This window comes from Clupea harengus, chromosome 20 (genome assembly GCF_900700415.2).
Source record: "Clupea harengus chromosome 20, Ch_v2.0.2, whole genome shotgun sequence".
NCBI lineage: Eukaryota > Metazoa > Chordata > Actinopteri > Clupeiformes > Clupeidae > Clupea > Clupea harengus.
The window spans coordinates 11393785-11413879 of record NC_045171.1 but is presented as its reverse complement, the minus strand read 5'-3'; the positions used below and the strand labels follow the sequence as shown (position 1 = coordinate 11413879).

Below are 20095 nucleotides of genomic sequence, written 5' to 3'. Positions count from 1 at the left end.
ATACTATTATCTTTTATTAACTTTACCTTTTGCACACAAGTATGAGAAAGGAAAGTCGCGGTCTCGTATGGACGACAGTCTTTGCTCTGACTACCCTCTATTTTGGAGAGGTAGCCGGACAGGTTCGCTATTCTATACCCGAGGAGATGGCTCCTGGTTCCTTTGTTGGGGATATCGCAAAGGACTTGGGTTTGGAAGCCAAACGACTGATCACTGGGAAAGCGAAGATTTTCTCAAAGAGTGGCCGTGAATACGTGGACCTAGACCGTGAGAGAGGACATATTGTCATAAAGGAGAGAATCGACCGTGAGTTACTATGTGCCGGCGCAATGTCTGCGTGCAGCTTCAGCTTCGAGGTCATTCTTGAGAACCCCATCGAGCTTTATCGCGTTACAGTGGAAATATTAGACGTGAATGACAACAGCCCTGCGTTTCCGAAGAATGAGATAGAGATAGAAATAACTGAGTCAGCCACACCCGGTGCGCGTTTTACTCTTGAAAGCGCAGTTGATCCAGATGTCGGAACTAATAGTCTTCAAAGCTATTCGGTACATCCGACTGATCACTTCACACTCAAGAAACAGACCCGATCAGGTAGTGGTAAAAATGTTGAACTTGTGTTGCAAACACCCCTAGACAGAGAGAAGCAAGAGCATATGTACTTAACCCTCACTGCTGTAGATGGGGGCAATCCAAAACGATCCGGTACTGTGAAAATTCACATAATTATTCTTGATGCTAACGACAACGCACCCGTTTTTGCTCAAGACTCTTATAAAATATCTGTTCCTGAAAATGCAGCCAAAGGTACATTACTGATCACTGTAAATGCTACAGATGCTGACACCGAATCTAACGCTCGCATGCAGTATTATTTTGAACACGCAGGGGCTTCCGTAAATGAACTATTCTCCATAAATGCCTCCACAGGTGAAATACGATTGATTGGCTACCTAGATTTTGAAAAATCTCCCATTCACGAATTTAGTGTCCAAGCTAAAGATCGTGGAGGGTTATCAGATTCAGCAGAAGTAATTATTGAAGTAACCGATGTGAATGATAATGCGCCCACAATGGCCTTGATGTCCTATTCAAATATCCTGGCGGAGAACGCACCACCGGGAACTGTTGTCGCCATGATAAACGTCCAAGACGATGATTCTGAAGAAAACGGTAGAGTAATATGCACGATTGACAGTAGCCTCCCATTTAAAATCAAATCATCTTTGACCGACTACTACAGCCTTGTGACGGACTCAGATTTAGACAGAGAACATATATCCGAGTTTAACATAACAGTAACTGCAAAAGACTGTGGTAGCCCACCTCTGTCTAGCTCTAAAACATTGTCTGTTAAGATATCAGACATTAATGACCACGCTCCTGTATTTGAGCATGAAGCATACAACGCCTTCATAATGGAGAATAACTCACCGTCTTTGTCTATATTATCACTGAAAGCTAGTGACGCAGATCTGGGTCCAAATGCGCGCATATCTTACTTTATAGGGCACAGTGATTTTAAAGGCTCACCAGTATCATCTTTAGTGTCTATTAACTCAGAAAGTGGAGTGATATACGCAACGAAAACATTCGACTATGAACAGGTTAAATCTTTTAGCATAAACGTGAAGGCACAAGATGGTGGATCTCCTCCTTTAAGCACTAATGTGACAGTAAATGTTTTCATTCAAGATCAGAATGACAACGCACCTCAGATTTTGTACCCAGTACAGTCTGGTGGTTCTCTAGTGGCTGAGATTGTGCCTCGTTCAGCAGATGTGGGCTACCTTGTCACTAAAGTGGTGGCCATAGATGTGGACTCTGGACAGAATGCCTGGCTCTCTTATAAACTTTTGAAATCCACCGACAGAGCGCTGTTTGAAATTGGCGCACAGAATGGAGAAGTAAGAACTATTCGCCAAGTCACTGACAAGGATGCCGTGAAACAAAAACTCACTGTTGTTGTGGAGGACAACGGACAACCCTCTCGCTCTGCCACAGTCAATGTTAACGTGGCGTTAGCTGACAGCTTCCCTGAAGTACTCTCAGAGTTCGGTGATTTTACGCAAGACAAAGAATACAACGATAACCTGACATTTTATCTGGTTTTGGCTTTGGCTGTAGTGTCATTTCTCTTTATCGTATCCATAATAGCCATCCTGTCAGTGAAGTGCTACAGATGGAGACGTGAGCGGATGTTTTGTAAGTCCAACGGAAATCTACCAGTTATTCCATACTATCCACCTCTTTATGCAGACGTGGGGGGTACAGGAACATTAAAGCATATGTACAATTATGAACTGTGTGGAACAACTGACTCCAGAAAAAGTGATCTGAAGTTTGTCAGGCCTTGCAGTCAGAGTGTCCTTAGTGTCGACCTCAGTGGCACAAGGACAGTGCCAAGGCAGAGCAAGCCAATGGAGGATTCTATTGATTGCCTGGAGGTGAGAGTACAGGATCATTGCTGTAAGAATTCTGTGTAACCATTGCCATTCAAATCATTCTGATTTTCAGGGACATATTGAAAGTCGACATCATTTGGTTCTTTTAATTACTCTTACAGTTAGGTCCATGGCCCATTTAACCTGCATAGGTTCAAGAAATGGTTTCAGTCACAAATTAGGCTGTCTTTCATTGTGACAGTGCCATTGCAACATGTGAAATAGAGTGTGAGAGAGTGAGACTGTGAGTGGGCAGTGGCTTTGCAATGTAACAGAGTGCGGTGGCAGTTCTCTAAGTTTGCCTCCATCCTTAACCATACTTTCACGAGACATTATCAAATTCACTTCTCATACTATTTTTCCCTGTACGCCATTTGACAGGTCTGAAGCCATGTATAGCAGAGAGTTTGATCCTCACCAGCCTTAGAAACCTCTGCAAATATGTATTTTGAGTACTTCGTCATGCATACAATTGGGTTGTTTAAGCTGGACGTTTTCCTTCACTGTCATTGGCCTTTCCCATAGTCTTGACAAAGGTGTTCACCACTGCAGGCTACCAAATACTGAGTGTCTTTCATTACAGTGTGTGTGTCCCTAACAGGACACCATTCTTTAAGTTCAGGCCCATAGAGTGCAGTGCAGAGAGGGAGGGGACAGTGGGGGATGAAAGGAGGCCAACGGAGGAGCAAAGGAGAGTGTAAGGCCTAAAAATGGCCCCTGATGGAGGACTCTGCAGCATCTAGGGGGGAAAGAAAGTAGGAAACGCTGTTGATGGTGAAGGAGGAGAGGGACAAGAGGGTGGGGGAGAGAGGATGCAGCCGATGAGGGGAGGGGAGCTGCATTATGGCAGTGCTGTGGGGATGCAGAGTGGAGGCGTGCTGTCGGCCTCGCTCAGACACTCTCTGGGCGCTATTTATTCACTGACCCACTTTCCCATCTCTCTCTTTCTCTCCCTCACACACACACATACACACACACACACACACACACACACACTGCTGCCTGGCCAATCAGATGCGAGGGTGGGGAGGGGGTGATGCTGAGGGAGACTGAGAATCATGGTGAGGGAGGTGGCCACGGGTAGATTCTGAATGATGGTTTCATAACAGAACTGTGCTGTTAGGACAGAGGAAAGAAAGACATAGGAGGCAATGGTAGCTGATGGACAGGAGCATGTAAATATACAGTATATTGCCACGTGTTGTTGATTTTGTATTCAGATTGCTATATGGACACACCACAAACTCCCAAGGTCATTTGCTCTCTTATGCTGCCATTTTGGATCCTGTGCGTGACATTTTGAAGTGCTAAAGGACTGACATGCATTGGCATGATGAAGTCAATAGCAAGTCGTGCCTTAATGTCAAAACCAGACCGGCCTCTGTCCAATACAAAACAAAACAAACTGACATGACAAAGCGAAGAGCTAGAGAAAAATAGAAAATGTATCACAACACACCTGTCTCCAGGACACCCGGCTCCGTCTCTACATGCGGGACTTGTTTACTTTGTGTGGCGCGACCTCATAAACTCTCTCTGCTTCCCTCTCTGTTCACCGCAAGCACAGATTAAGAGGGGCCATTACCGCTCCCAGACCCTGAAGGTTTCCCTGTTTTACAGTGTGGGAGGAAGTGGGCCCCATATGGCCTTCATATGTTGCTCAATTAAAAGTCTCCGGTAGGTAGTGCTGAACATTCTCAGGCTATGTGGGACAAGAGTAATGTATCACTATTAGTCTTTATTATGCGAATGAGTCCAGCAGTGGAGATACGCTTGTTTTGTTTCCATCTCTGTACAAGATAAAATGGTGAAGTTGAAAACATACATGTTCACATCGCGGCCTTGAGCATCTGTGTGCTGTGACTGAAGCTCTACGCTCCCCGTGTTAATCTCTCGCACATCTGGGTTCACTTTGCTAGTGCTTTTATGGATAATCTCAGGTTCTTAGACTCATTAGCGGCCCTGCTTTTATCCTGTGTCATAAATCACCCTGCCTTTAAGCATCCATCTCTGCTGGATGCCATTCCTAGAAATTCCTTTGGTCCCTCTGGTACAGTGATGGATGTAACTGACCGTATATGCCTCGGTGGCTATCTTGGACCCATGGGAAAGCACTGGGTTGTGGGTTCTTCAACACAGTCATACGTCGCCTGAATCCTTGTTGTTTGCAATGATTGTTGTTTTCTTCCTTCCCACCCATTTGCTTACTGCTTTGATGGTTAACAGCTGTTGAGTAAGGGGTGCCTGATTTTGGCACAGTGCTTGTTGTGTGTGTGTGTGTGTGTGTGTGTGTGTGTGTGTGTGTGTGTGTGTGTTTCCTATCTGCGTAGAATCTAAACAGGATGTCATTAGTCTGGAGTGCAGCTGTACATATGGTAATCCCAAAATGATTTTCCTGTGTTTGATTTGATCTTTGATTATATATTGAGCCGTACATGTCATACTGTGACGTACCCTGACTGCTTGCGTATTGAAGTCCTGTGCTCATCTTGTGTCTAATGGCATCCTCCTTACCCTCACTGATCTCAGGCACTGTTCATATAGATGTGTATACTCTCACCCCCTTGAGGGTAGTTCTCTCAAGTCAAGGCTTGTTTGTGTTAACAAGACTGTGTGTACATGAGTCATCACACCAGCAAGCAAAACTGTGAGGGTCCCACACAAAACCATTGTAAGGTCATTCTCGATCCTACAAGAGAACTCACAGTACGTTATCATACAGACTGCCCTATTCAAAGTGTGGCGTATAGTTTTTGTCTATGGACAATTGTGTTAGAAGTGACAAGTTCTTCCACTTTGCTCTGGAAGTAGAGGGCTACAGATTACTCTCCGTAAGAGGCCCTGCTGCTCTGGCTTGACATAAAGAGTGAATGCCATTAACCTAATAGCATTAGTGCTGTCCTCGGTTCATGTTTTGACGAGCTTGTCTTCTCTCATTTGCTCTCTGAGGGTGGCTCTCTGCGTAACACTGAATGTGGGTCCAGACCTTTGTCCACACATGACCCTGAGGATTTAGCGTATGTCGGAGAAGCTTTGGCTCTACCATGCCTTTTTCACCATTGGCTTTTAGATAAATAGAAAGTTTGTTGGGGTTATATTCTATCATAACACCATTACTGCTCATCTGCTTTTGTGGACCTGCTGGTTGTCCCCTCTTTCAGGTTTAGGGAGGTGTCCCTCTCAGCCTGCTGTGTCTGGATCATCAGAGTGGGTCAGACTATACATCAGGGGTGGGTGTGTGAGGACGACATGACTACTCTCTTCTGGATCCTTATGCACATACAGAGAGAGGAAGAGACAGAGAGAAATAACCCATTTGCGTGTGCTGTGTATTTCACCCAACTGGCTTCTGCCGCAGGCTGATCCTGAGGAGATTACCCTGGGCTTAATGAGGCCAGTGGAACAGCACAGCCTCTGGTCACACAACACACACCCACACAGGACTGACACAAAGCCATGTGCACGGACACTCCCGCCATCTCCCGCACTCAAGGCTTCAAGTGTTTCCGTCAAGGTTTATGGAAGAACAGGTGTAGCATCTGTCTGTACAAAACTGACACACACACACACACGATCACACACTCGCACAGTATCCAGGCAGTCTTCTCTCAGAGGCAGCAGACTTCTCATCCCTCCTTTCTCGCCCTCTGCCTCGCTGTCTCTCCCCTCCCCCTCTCCAGCTGCACCCCTCTGCAGTCAGTCTTTGTGCTCTGTTCTGCCTGTGCATTTAGAGCAAATGAAGCACTGTATGAAGACATCATTGCATGAGAAAGGTTGCAAATGGATCATTGCCCTATGATTATTTTAGTTCTTTAATATGGCATATGACTTCTAAAGATAAATATAGTTTATAGTCCTTGTTGTATATATTTATAGCCCTATATTGCCTTACATATTCATTCTTTCACTATTGGTGTATGGCAGTGTTTTATAGTGTGGACCTCTGTCTCACTGAATTCTCACAGATCATCACCTTTTTTCACATCCTGTTTCTGCCTGTACTCATCTTTCAGCCTGCTAGCATTTTTTTTTTTCCACTGCAAGCTCTCCTGAACTGGATGGGATGTGTTGCCACAGCAACAAGCTGACTCATTGTCAGGACTATACCATTGCTGAGTCCACAGGGGGGCAGTAAGGGGTGCAGGGCAAGGTACGGAATACACTTGCACTGTGTTATAATAGTCAAGAGTGTGAAAGCACCCCTGAAGTGGATTCTGCTCTGCTCGGTGCCATATTTGTGTCCATGTGGTGGGGGAAGGGTTTGTGAAGGAGAACGGAGAAACGTCCTATCTTTGCAGGCATGGGTGGTGCCATTTTTTTTTATCACCATTCATTTCACTGTGTGAGCCAAATATTCAGTAGCATCTTTAGAGTCAGTCCTGCATTTGTAAAAGCTTCTGGGGCACCTTTGAGCCTTAATTCAGCACATACTTCGATGTGTGCACACACATGATCAGCAGTGCATCTCTGACAGTGTCATATTCTCTTGTTTCATATTTGCTAAACATTTTCCTGTTTGATTTGATATATGTTTTCCTTATACTGGATCATTTTTGTTATAGTTCTTCTAAAGTTCAACACACATTCAAGCATCACATACCTATGAACATGCACATGCATAAGACAATCTCTCTCTTTCTCTCTTTTTCTCTCTGCTTGTTTTTCTCCCCTCTTCTGAAACTGACTCATGAATAAAGCATAGTCTATCCCCGGGCATCGCTTGCAGCCCCCTTCTGCTTCCATCTCATAGGTTCCCCTCCTTCCTCTGCAGAGGATTCGTTGCAACACTGCAGCTCTTTGCTTTAAAGAGCCAGCCCAGAATAGCTCAGGACACAAAGGTCCATGGGAGATGTAGTTTTTCATTGACTTGTGACGCAAATCGTACCTTTTGTATACTCTTGTTCTGTCCACGGTCCTCTTCCTACATATTTACTTTAGAGTGAGTGTATACTCTCTTTTGTGAATCCTCTGCATACAAGGGCTGACACAGATATGACGTTTAATGTTGCTATATTTCACCAAATGTGTCAAAGCCTTCCTTGCATCTCTCTCTCTTCCCCCTCACTCTCCCTTTTTTTTGTTTCTCTCTCTTTTCCCTCCAAACATATCTCTGATATACTATATATGACATAGGAAGTATTTTCTTATATTGTGATTAATGTATTATTCCACTCAAATGTTATTCCCTAATCCTTTGGGAGACAACCACAGTATACAGTATGATCATACTGTCAGTTGGATGTCTTGGAAAACATGGACATACATTCTGTCTAAACAATACATTCACATGCAGTATATAATGAGTCATAAATACCAGCACTGTAACCACTGAATTCTTTTCTAGGTACCCATGGTAAGTATCAGCTGCGTGGATTGCGGAAGATTGCCCTGTGTGTGTCTTGAACCACATTCTAAACGTGTTCTCCATTTTGTCTCTCTCCTCTTTTTTCTATGCTGCTGCCTGCTCCCCATGTGACTCCCGTGTGTCTCACCTGACTCCTGTGTGTCCCTACATAAGGTAAGCAACGTTTCTTTTCAAAACCTCACTAAGTCGTCTCACCGCATACAGACTTTTGTCCGCGTGAATAGGAAGCAATGATGGCTGAACTGTAGAATTTACTGGCCAAAGTGTCATCTTACAAAGCTGTTGTAAGAACTGTGCTCCTACCTTTTAGCCAACACTCATTTGGTATTTACTGTTATATGAGGTGTGGCTATTAAATAACGAGAATGTTATCATGAGTATATACAAGTTATGCGAGCATAGTCTCATTGGTCTCTTTATTTAATAGCCACACTTTGTAGACAAGATATTGTCTCACGTGTAAAGCCTGTGGTTATCTTGACCAAGGACAAGATGTTATTGGTTACAGGAAAACATGGGGCGTCAAAACAACAGCTTTGGCAGAGAAAGATATTGGCCAAGGCCTCTTCACGTGTTCTCAAGTTGTGTGATTAGACTCATACTTTGAATGTTTTGACCTACAACAGAATGCTATTCAAATCCTATCTTACATAAGAGCTGGTAAATACATTTGTGTGGTCTTGTGTGGAACTGTTGAAAGGTTGGAAACTTTTCTATAGGTTTGATCTGCCTTATCACGTTGGAGGGCTTCTTGATAAAATGCTCTTCATATACAAAGGATTTTAAAGATCTTGGTATACAGCGAAGTGGTATAATCCCAACCATACATTCAGTTTGGGAATCAGAGAATGCAGAGAATCACTGAAATAGCCCTGACCAAACCATATGTTTTATTCAGAAAGGTAACATCACAGAAACTTCGAGTCTTAAAGCATACCGTCAAAATGTATATGCTATATTCAGTAAAAGACTATAAAATGATATAGGCTATAGTGAGTTTCAGTGGTGATGTCTTATACTAAATTTGACCATAACTTGTATGGTATCTGATGTATTAACAAGATCCACGGAATTTGACCATAACTTGAACCCCTGTGATTATGTTTCATACATTTTGAATTATGACACTTGGATGTTGTTTATGTCGGGAGGTTCGTCTTTTTGTCCAATAATATAGTTTGGCATTTATGTGACCAAGAGTATATGAATTATTAGCGTATTGCAGCCCATGTGCTTGCTGCTTCATGTACACTCCGCCGAGACAAAGCCTTGATGTTGTTATTCCTTCTGCGTGTGTGAGAATGGGGGGTGTTTTGTTCGCTGATTTGTTGTTCCGGAAGGTCTTTGTGCCTCTGCTCTGCAGCACCCCGCCCTCGCCAGCGTGCAGTCACACGAGCTCACCGCCTGTGGGGCGCTGTCCGCCCGCGTGGTGCTGAAACGGGCTCTTTCATTCATTCACTCGTGCACTGTCTCCGTGCGTGCGCAGCCCTCCCTCCCTCCCTCGCTCTCTTCTATATCTCTTACTGTCTTGCCCTCTCTTTTTTGCGGTCTTTGCAACTCGTTTTTTTAATTTTTAAAGATTTAGAAAATATGTTCACTGAAATATTGACAAAATCAATATAAGGCATTGAACCATCATCATCAATGCCATAAACATCCATAGCATTTGTACCACTAGGCTGGCGACATCGCAGACGCCCATGTTACTAGGCAGATTCGCGTAGGGATTGATCTCTGATTGGATGCGATCAGCAAAACAAGTATAGCGAATTTATGTCTATCTCATGTGGTTGATTGTCTTCTAGGGTGATTTAGTAAATAGCACAACAACAAAATGACCTTCCTTGTGTTCCGTTCTGTTTTATGTTTCCGTCAATATATGTCGTCTGTGTTATAGCTTTTCTTATGCAGCCGTGCCTTTAAGAGCTTGACGTAGGAGTCCCCCTCCCTCTCTCGCTCTGCTGTCCTACAGACCTGAATACCGACATTCACAAGCATCCGGTCCTCCGTGTCTGCCTCACGGGGCGCTGTGATTATGAGAATAGACTGCGGTTTACCACATGCTCCACATGGCGGCACCAAAGAACTCTGGACGTTGAATCGCACATCCAGGACTCCACAAAAGTATATGAAAGAATAATTTGGATAACTTTGCAATTTAAATGAATAAACAGATTCTTCCCCAAACCGTTGTCGGTCTATTCTCAGGTATAGAGAATAGCCTGTATGTAGCCTGTATGTCTGAGAATATGCGTTATGGTTTTTAAAACAGCTGTAATACACAACTAAGCAATCATCATCATCGTTATTATTATTATTATCATTATAATAATATCATTAATTAAAATATATATCATTATAATAATAATAATAATTATTATTATTGCTATTATTATTCGTAGTAGTGATAGTGGTGGTGATTTAATGTTGCTGTTTTGTTGTTGTTGCACAAAAGCACAGCACGCTATCTTTGGTCCTTTATTATTTTGATGACGTGCACGTGTGAAAGAAAAATGGAGAGAGAGATAGAGTGGGACAGAGAGAGAGAGTGTGTGATAGAGAGAGAGAGAGAGAGAGAGAGAGAGAGATACGTATAAGCTTGCAGCTGTATCTTTAATGGAATTCGGATCTGTTATTGGCTGTGCGTGCTGGGATGCTTTTGGCCAATAGACTGCCGAAATATACAAAGAGATCTACTTCTTGCTGTGCTGCAGCTCTTTAACCCTACAATATGTGTAGAGCTCATAATTATGAGGTGGTGCTCAACAGTGATACCGTCACAGTAGAATATGCGCATGGATCATTATTACGTTGATTGTCTTTCCCGTAGAGAACTTTGTAGAGGCAAAGTCGACTCTTAACACAGAAATGACTAGGAGTAGATTGGATGTGTTTGTGGTGCTCTGGTGCTGTGTTTTCTCTCTGTTGTGGAATACACTGCACGGTCAGATTCGTTACACCATCCCGGAGGAATTAAACGAAGGCTCTGTTGTTGGGAATATAGCCAAGGACCTAGGACTGGACATTTCTCAAATTTACAATCGCAAATTACGAATAACTTCAGAGGCCGGTAAGCAGTATTTCAGTGTGGATTTAAGGAAGGGAGAGTTAGTTGTGAATGACAAAATAGACAGAGAGATACTATGTGGACCCACCGTGCCGTGTCTTTTACCTTTGGAGGTCTTGATAGAAAGTCCTTTGCAGTTGTATCGTGTTGAGATTGAAATACAAGATATCAATGACAACTCGCCTGATTTTCTCACTAAAGACCGAATATTGAAGATAGCCGAGTCTATAAATCCAGGCGCAAGATTTCCTCTTGAAAACGCACAGGACCCTGATGTGCCTCCAAACTCAGTGCGGTCATACAGGATCAGTAAAAATGACAATTTCAAATTAAATGTGAAAAATCACAAGGATGGGACAAAAATACCTGAACTGGTGTTAGAAAAACCTTTGGACCGTGAAACACAGTCTGTCCATAAGCTTGTTCTCACGGCTGTGGACGGTGGAGATCCACCACGATCTGGCACCTCTGAAATATGTGTGATAGTAACTGACATCAATGACAACGTGCCTCAGTTTGAGAGGTCGTTTTATGAAGTAACTGCTACAGAAAACACCTCCGTTGGAACAGAAGTATTAACAGTTATAGCCATAGATATGGATGAAGGACCAAATGGCGAAATTGAATACTTCTTTGGCGACCAAACGCAGGAATTAGTCTTTGCATTGTTTGAAATTAATCCTCAGAGCGGAGTCATTACATTGAATGCAAAGCTTGACTATGAACAGACGAGTGTGCTTAAATTTGATATTGTTGCTAAAGACAAGGGCACCCCCGAAATGGTGGGACAGTGTAGCGTGCAGGTTAATGTTGTTGATATAAATGACAACGTACCGGAAGTCGTTGTTACATCTTTAACAAACACAGTGCCCGAAGACGCAGCTATGGGGACTGTTGTGGCACTTTTAAGCGCAAAAGATGCAGATTCGGGAGAGAATGGAAAAGTCAATCTATATGTCACTCCCGATTCTCCGTTCAAATTAAGCCCCTCAATCTCAAATCATTATGCATTGGTGACTAGTAAGGCCCTCGATCGTGAGAGATACGCATCATATAATGTGGTAGTGCGAGCAAATGATGCCGGATCACCTGCATTATCGAGTGAGAAAATTATATCCTTTCATGTTTCAGACGTGAATGACAACGCACCTGTTTTCTCACAGCCTGTATATTCAGTGTATATTAAGGAAAATATGGTAGCAGGAAAAATTATATGTTCCGTGTCTGCCACTGATAAAGACCAAAATGAAAATGCTAAGATATCATACTCCATTATAGACGCTAAGGTGAAAGACATGTCCGTTTCCTCGTATGTTTACATTAATTCGGAGAACGGTAGTGTATACAGCATGCACTCCTTTGACTATGAGAGGCTGAATGTGTTTCAAATTCAAGTGCAGGCGTCAGACCACGGCTCCCCGCCTCTACGCGGCAATGCCACAGTTCTAGTTTTTATTGTAGATGAAAATGACAATGTACCCACTGTTATATACCCGTCCTTGGCCACGGGCTCACTCTCTCACCAGAAGATGTCCCGCGCCACTAAAGCGGGCCACCTCGTTACCAAGGTGACAGCCGTGGACGCTGACTCAGGCCATAACGCCTGGATCTGTTATAAGCTGACCGAAGCTACAGATGCGTCTCTCTTCAGTGTGAACGTTTACACAGGAGAGGTGAGGACTAGACGCGCTGTTTCGGAGCAGGATGACTCCTCTCAGATGTTGCTAATAGAAATCAGAGACAATGGAGAGCCGACCCAGTCCACTACCGCTACAGTAGCCATTCTGTTGGAGGACGGGATTCACGAACCCATTTTAGATCTTCAACAGAAAACATTGGAGCCAAGCATGAACACTGAAAAAATCAACTTTTATCTAATGGTGTCCCTGGCGTCGGTGTCAGTTATTTCTATGGTTACGTTTTTCATTCTTCTTGTGCGATGTGCGAGAAACACCACAGGTCGTTCCACCTGCTGCATGAGACGCATGCGCTCTGATGACTTCAAAAACAGAAACCTCCAGCTCCAGCTGAACACAGACGGGCCTATTGAATATGTGGAGGTGCTGGGAGGGGACATGTTATCTCACAGCCAGACCTTCAGGTCATGTCTCTCTCCACTGTCGGAGTTCAGTGATTTCACCTTCATTAAGCCCAGCAGCACTCTTGATTTTAAAGACATGATCAGCGTGTTAGATGCGTCTTTACCCGACAACGCCTGGACTTTTGAGAGTCAACAGGTGAGCAGTACATAATATGATAGAATCGGGCCACTAATGATGTTAATGAGGTGTGTGTTTGGTGGTCTTATCAGGAAGTTTTGTATTAGCCTTGGCCTATTTAGCCCACTCAAAACTACTTTGACCGTGTTCTTGATTTCAGCACTTCCAATGCGGACAGCGACAATTACTCCCTGCTGCCTGCTGCTCACTGCCTATTCAACTTCACCCCGCCTCCTCCCCCTTCTCTCTCTCTCTCTCTCTCTCACTCATACTTTTCTGCTACTATATCATTGATGTGGTGTAATTTGCTGTATGTGTGTGGAGCTTTCATTTCCTGATCTTTATGTTATTTTACATGCTTCAATAACTGTGTTGTATTTTCAATATACAACCAAAACATAGTCACAGACAGGGATAAGCCCACCCCATCCCTGCATGAGCCCGCATGTATCTTTAATTCAGATCCGTGCTGTTATTGGCGCAATCCATGATATGGAGCGCACCAATAGAAAGCTACTCCGCTCAGAGGGATCTAGTCTCTACAGTCTTAGCATCCAGTCTGTGATGCTTAGAACTGGGATTGAGACAAAGAGACTACCATCACTGCTGTGGATGTACGGCTTTTCTATCTTTATACAATCCAATGTTCGAATGGCATGATATAATATTCAGGCGTGACTGTTTGTGTTTATTTATCTGTTGACATGAAAGCCGGGACCGCAGTCTCAGTATTCAAGGTGGAGACCCTCAGCTTGCTTTGCATTTTTCTGTCATGGAATCTCACATACGGACAAATTCGTTATACAATCCCGGAGGAATCTGCAAGGGGGTCAGTTGTTGGAAATATGGGCAAAGACTTGGGCTTGACTTTGGCTGAAATATCAAACCGTAAACTGCGCGTCGCCGCCGAGGCTGGTAAGCAGTATTTCAGGGTAGATGTGGGGAAAGGAGAGCTTGTCGTTAACGAAAGAATAGACCTCGAGGAGCTGTGTGGTAAAAGCGCCACTTGTGTGCTTCCTATTGAAGTTATTGCCGAAGCACCTTTGCAGCTACACAGAGTCGTAGTGGAAATTCAAGATATTAATGACAATGCTCCGAGCTTTGGAACTAAAGAACTTGTTCTGACTATGGCGGAGCATACGGCATCTGGAACTCGCTTTCCATTGGAGAGTGCACAGGACCCTGATGTAGGCAGCAATGCTTTGCGGTCTTACACTCTTAACAGTAACGAATATTTCTCAGTTAACACAAATATTCTAAAAGATGGCAGGAAGTTGCCAGAGCTCGTTATGTCTAAAGCCTTAGACAGAGAAAAGCAGTCTACTCACAAGTTGGTTTTGACCGCTGCTGATGGGGGTAATCCTGTAAAAACAGGGACTGTCCAGATTACTGTCAACGTTTTGGACACTAACGACAATGCACCACAGTTTGAGAAACAAACCTATGATGTATCTGTTTTGGAAAATGTTACATCTGGCACCATTGTTATCAGATTGAAAGCCACGGATTTAGATGAAGGTCCAAACGGAGAAATTCAGTATTTTTTCGGAGATCAAACCCCAGAAAGCATATTAGTTATGTTTCTCTTAAATTCTGAGACAGGACTAATTACATTAAATGGGAAATTGGACTATGAGCATGTTGCATTATATTCAATTGATTTGGTCGCCAAAGATAAAGGCAGTCCAGAAATGAGGGGCCATAGCAGGGTACAGATCAGTGTTGTGGACGTAAACGATAACGCACCAGAAATCGCACTTAAGTCGTTGTCCAATTCAGTGCTTGAGAACTCGCCATTGGGAACAGTTGTGGGATTTATAAGTGCACGGGATTTAGACTCGAATGACAACGGTAAAGTCAGTCTTCGGGTTTTAGGTGATGTACCTTTTACTTTAAAACAGTCTTTTGAGAACTATTATGAATTGGTTACTAGTTATCTGCTTGACCGTGAAAAGCACATGGAATACAAAGTTGAGATCAGTGCCACAGATTCGGGCTCTCCCCGTCTCACAACCCAGAAATCGGTTGTTTTTAGTATCCAAGACGTTAATGACAACCCTCCCGTTTTCACCCAGTCCCTATATACAGTTTATGTGAAAGAAAATTCTGCAGCGGGAAGAATTGTTACTTCAGTTTCTGCTGCTGATCCAGACACGGGGGAAAATGCCCAAATCTCATATTCTGTCCTTGACTCTAAAGTAAATGATGTACCGATCTCTTCCTATATATATATTAACTCTGATAACGGCAGCATCTATAGCATGCACTCTTTTGACTATGAGAATTTGAAAGCATTTCAGATTCACGTGCAGGCGTCAGATCACGGCAATCCATCTCTGAACAGCAACGTTACCGTCCATGTTTTCATTCTGGATCAAAATGACAATGCACCTGCTGTCATATACCCCTCTGCAGCCATGGGCTCGCTCTCTCACCAGAGGATGCCCCGCTCCGCTAAAGCAGGCCACCTCGTTACCAAGGTGACGGCAGTTGATGCTGATTCAGGCCACAACGCGTGGATCTCTTACAAGTTGGCAGAAGCTACAGATGCGTCTCTCTTCAGTGTGAATGTTTACACAGGAGAGGTGAGGACTAAACGTGCTATTTCAGAGCAGGATGACTCCTCTCAGAGACTACTGGTGGAGATTAGAGACAACGGGGTTCCGGCCCAGTCTGCTACTGCCACGGTGTCCATACTGTTAGAAGACGGGTTCCACGAGCCCGTGTTAGACCTCCGGGAAAAATATCCAGAGCCTATCAGGAAAAACGGACAAATCGCCTTTTATTTGATTTTATCACTGGCCTCCGTGTCAGTGCTGTCTTTGGTTACCTGTCTAATCTTAGTGGTGAAATGTGCTAGAAGTGCCAGACGTAGTTCTGCCTGCTGTTTGAGACGCATGGACTCTGATGATTTCAAAAATCCCAACAGAAACCTCCAGCTCCAGCTGAACACAAACGGGCCTATTGAATATGTGGAGGTGCTGGGAGGGGACATGTTATCTCACAGCCAGACCTTCAGGTCCTGTCTCTCTCCCCTGTCGGAGTTCAGTGATTTCACCCTCATTAAGCCCAGCAGCACTCTTGATTTTAGGAACATGATCAGCGTGTTAGATGCGTCTTTACCCGACAACGCCTGGACTTTTGAGAGTCAACAGGTGAGCCGGTAGTATAATATTTACCACATTTCCCCCTAACTGTGAAGGTCTGAAATGAACTTCAGTGTGCCTGTTTTTTTTTTTTTTAAATAATGATAATAACTCTCTAAAATAATAACTCTCTCTCTCTCTCTCTCTCTCTCTCTCTATATATATATATATGTATATATACCGTATGTCATATATATATATATATATATATATGTATATATACCGTATGTCACGCACACACACTTAGAGAATGTAATAGAATTATTTGATTCCTTACTTTTTTTGTTATATATTGTGGGAGTTTTGACAGGGAAAGACACATTTGGTCTGCTTGTTGAAATATTTTTTTCCAGCTGAGGCCAAAGTGCTTGCCACTGGCAAGTGCACCAATACCATAACGTTCTGCTGGTTCAACACGAATACTGATTTTTTTAAATACAATTCGCAACATCGCCTCCTTGTGGTAGGATTTATGAAAACAAATGAATGGTGTTAGCGTTCTTTTCATCTCCATCCTTAGCGAGTCTGTCTTGTTCAGAGACCAGAAGTTCAGTTTCCGGTCCCAAATCGACAGATATGTAAGTCAGTAGACTACAAAAAATAGCACGTTGGCAGTTGTTCACACTAAGTCGCTTCTTAACTGACAATGCTAAATATTCCGTTTAATCTGCTTTCATATGCCAATTTTGACCGTTCCACTGAGTGTAACCTGTTGCTTACTTATTGTGCACGTTGAGGCTGGGAGTAATCCACTGGTTTGTGTCGGTGGATACAGAAAAGAGGATAGAAAGAGGTCCTCAGCGCTCTCCCTACATTCTGGAAGAAGTTTTGCATTGTGAACGCGCAGCCCTTCTCCTGGCCAATGGGAAGTTCGTCTTTGTGGTGCTGTCTCCGCCCCGTTGTGAAGCCGAGAGGCGCAGGGCTGCATTCGGAGTTTAGGGAGATGGCTGGATGGAGTTTTTGTTTGCCCGATTTTAATTCGCCTTAAAGTTCTTGACATCATGAATACCTTCGGAAACTACCGTCTACTTTTCTTGAAACGGATACTAACCCGGACAATATGGTAGTCTTGCTTTAACAAGACAATGGATTCGTTACGATAAAGTCAAAACTTTTAACTTTTCTTTCCCTGGATCTGCGGACTCACAATGGAGAGAAAGTGGAGACAGTCGTCGGAATGGCCTGTGCTCTGGCTCTCTCTTTCGCTGGCGTGCCTCTCTCGGGCTGTCGCGGAGCTAAACTACTCTGTTTCTGAGGAGGTACCACCGGGGTCCGTAGTCGGGAGCATAGCAAAAGATTTGGGACTTAACACCCAAAGGATTAAAGACAGAAATCTACGCATCATTTCGGACTCATCAGCCCATTACTTCGAGATAAACTCGGTCAGCGGAGCCTTGGTAATTAAAGAGATAATTGATAGGGAAGTAATGTGTGGATTAAGTTCAACATGTTCTTTGCACCTTCAAATCGTTCTTCAGAACCCGTTAGAAATGCACCGCGTTCTAGTGGAAATTCTAGATGTGAATGACAATGCGCCCCAGTTCCCCGCACGGAATACAACGCTAGAGATTTCTGAGGCGGCCGCACCGGGCACCCGATTTAGACTGGAGAGTGCTCATGATCCCGATGTGGGCATCAACTCACTGCGGACATATCAACTCGCTTCCAATGACTTCTTCGCGGTGACTGTCGAAACAAAAAGTGACGGCAGTAAATTCCCCGAACTGGTGGTGGAGAAAGCGCTCGACCGGGAAACACTAGCTGGGTTCCGCCTCTTGCTCACGGCGGTGGACGGGGGACAACCGGAGAAATCCGGGACCACACTAGTGCTCATTAAAATTCTGGACGTGAACGACAACGCTCCGGTATTTGAACAGCTAGTCATTAGAGTCCGTTTATTGGAGAACTCTGTCTCAGGAACTTTAGTAACGCAATTAAATGCGACTGACATAGACAGTGGCATGAACGGTCAGATAACATATCATTTCAGTAAATACACTCCCGATAGAATCCTAAAACTTTTCAGCGTGGATTCTAAAACAGGTGAAATACTTGTCACTGGGGATATTGACTATGAAATGGCGGATATGTATGACGTCACCATTCAGGCCAGAGATAGTGGCACCCCTGCTATGGAAGGTTCATGTAACGTCAAAATTGAGATAATTGACGTAAATGACAACACCCCGGAAGTGACCTTGACTTCTCTGACTAGTCCAATCAGAGAGGATGCTGAGCCAGGCACAGTTATTGCACTAATTAGCGCTAAAGATTTAGACTCCAGTAAAAATGGTGAGGTGACATTGAAAGTGGCATCGGGGCTGCCATTCAAACTTATGTCAGTTTTTGGTGAGCACTACAAGCTCGTCACTGACGGTCGCCTGGACAGAGAGGCCGTGTCGGAGTATAATGTGGTTGTCATGGCAACAGATGCGGGCACCCCACCGCTGTCTTCCCAGAAGGCCTTTGTGGTCGCTCTTTCTGATGTTAATGACAACGCGCCGACCTTCTCCCAGTCCTCCTACTCGGTGGACATAACGGAGAACAACGCCCCAGGAACGCCCATCGTCACCGTCTTCGCGTCCGACCCGGACGCTGGGGACAACGCCCGCCTGTCCTACTCCATCCTGGAGTCGTCCGTCCACGGCACGTCGGTGGCCTCCTACGTCTACATCAACCAGGACAACGGGAACGTCTTCAGCATGCGCTCGCTGGACTACGAGCAGATGAACGCCTTCCAGATCCACGTGCAGGTGCGCGATGCTGGCACGCCGCCAAGCACCTCCAACGTTACCGTCCACGTCTTCGTCGTCGACCAGAACGACAACCCGCCCAACATCCTCTACCCTGCCCACAATGCCGAAGATGGCATTCAGCTGACCATCCCTGGGTCTGCTCTTGGGGGCCACGTTGTCGGTAAAATCGTGGCCGTGGACCCGGACAGTGGCTACAACGCCTGGCTGTCCTACAGTATCCCTCCCAGCCCGGAGTCGGCGCTGTTTCGCGTCGATCCGCATTCTGGGCAGCTCCGCACTGTGCGCAAGCTCGCGGAGGACGACAAGGAGGTCGTCGGGAACACGTACAGTTTCGCTGTAGTTGTCAAGGACAACGGCGAGCCACAGCTCTCGTCGTCCGTCTCTGTGACGGTCACGGTAGAGGAGGAGGGCGCCGACGTGAGTTCGGACTCACGCAGAATCTCCCGCCGCGGCCCTGATTGGATGACTAACTCTACTCTCTATCTCATCGCGTCTCTGGCCGCGGTGACGGGGGTTTTCCTCATCACCATGGTGGTTCTGCTGGTGAGGTGCCTCCGTAACAGGAGCGACTCTGACTGCTGTTCCGGGCGTAAGGGGGTCAGGCCTAGGCCCTCCTACCACCTGCGCAACCAAAAGGACCCTCACCTCCAACTAAACACAGACGGTCCCATCAGGTACATGGAGGTGGTAGGGGGCCCCCAGGAACCCTACACCCGCACCTACAGGCCTTGCTACTCAACCCTATCTAGCCGGAGTGACTTTGTGTTTGTCAAGACACCCATGCTGAGCCACAATAACACACTGAACATGACCCTAACGCGGAAACACTTAACAAACTCAGCCAATGAGGTGAGAGTTCTTTCGCCCTCTGAGGTGGCATCAAAAGCTCTCAGCTTTCAGCCTACAGGTTTTCCTCACGCTATGGAGTATAAGGAGATTGGAGTGAATTTCTGGTGTTCATTTTACCGGTGTCATTTCTTTCAGTGTTTCCTCTGCATTACAGTGTGTCACAAAGGGATTTGGAGAGTTAACACCACAGGCTGTTTTTCTAGAGTACACTGCCTCTTTATCTCCCTCTCTCTCTTACTCTCTCTCTCT

At 44.8% G+C, this 20095-nt stretch overlaps 1 protein-coding gene across 41 annotated transcripts in view; it reads left to right on the top strand.

Annotated features, from left to right (window-relative positions):
* Nucleotides 1-20095, top strand: part of LOC105912957 (protocadherin gamma-A11-like) — a 208080-nt gene that overhangs the window by 172416 nt on the left and 15569 nt on the right. The window contains exon 1 of one of the 41 annotated variants that reach the window (XM_031587209.2): nt 10419-13113. The exons of 35 other annotated variants lie outside the window; for them this stretch is intronic. In XM_031587209.2, the coding sequence (XP_031443069.1) occupies nt 10678-13113 (2436 nt within the window). In that variant the 5' untranslated portion in view covers nt 10419-10677. Of the gene's footprint in view, nt 1-10418; nt 13114-13313; nt 16251-16890; nt 19847-20095 lie in introns of those variants that run through there. 5 more of the 41 variants (XM_031587223.2, XM_031587207.2, XM_031587216.2 and 2 more) reach the window with 5 other exon arrangements.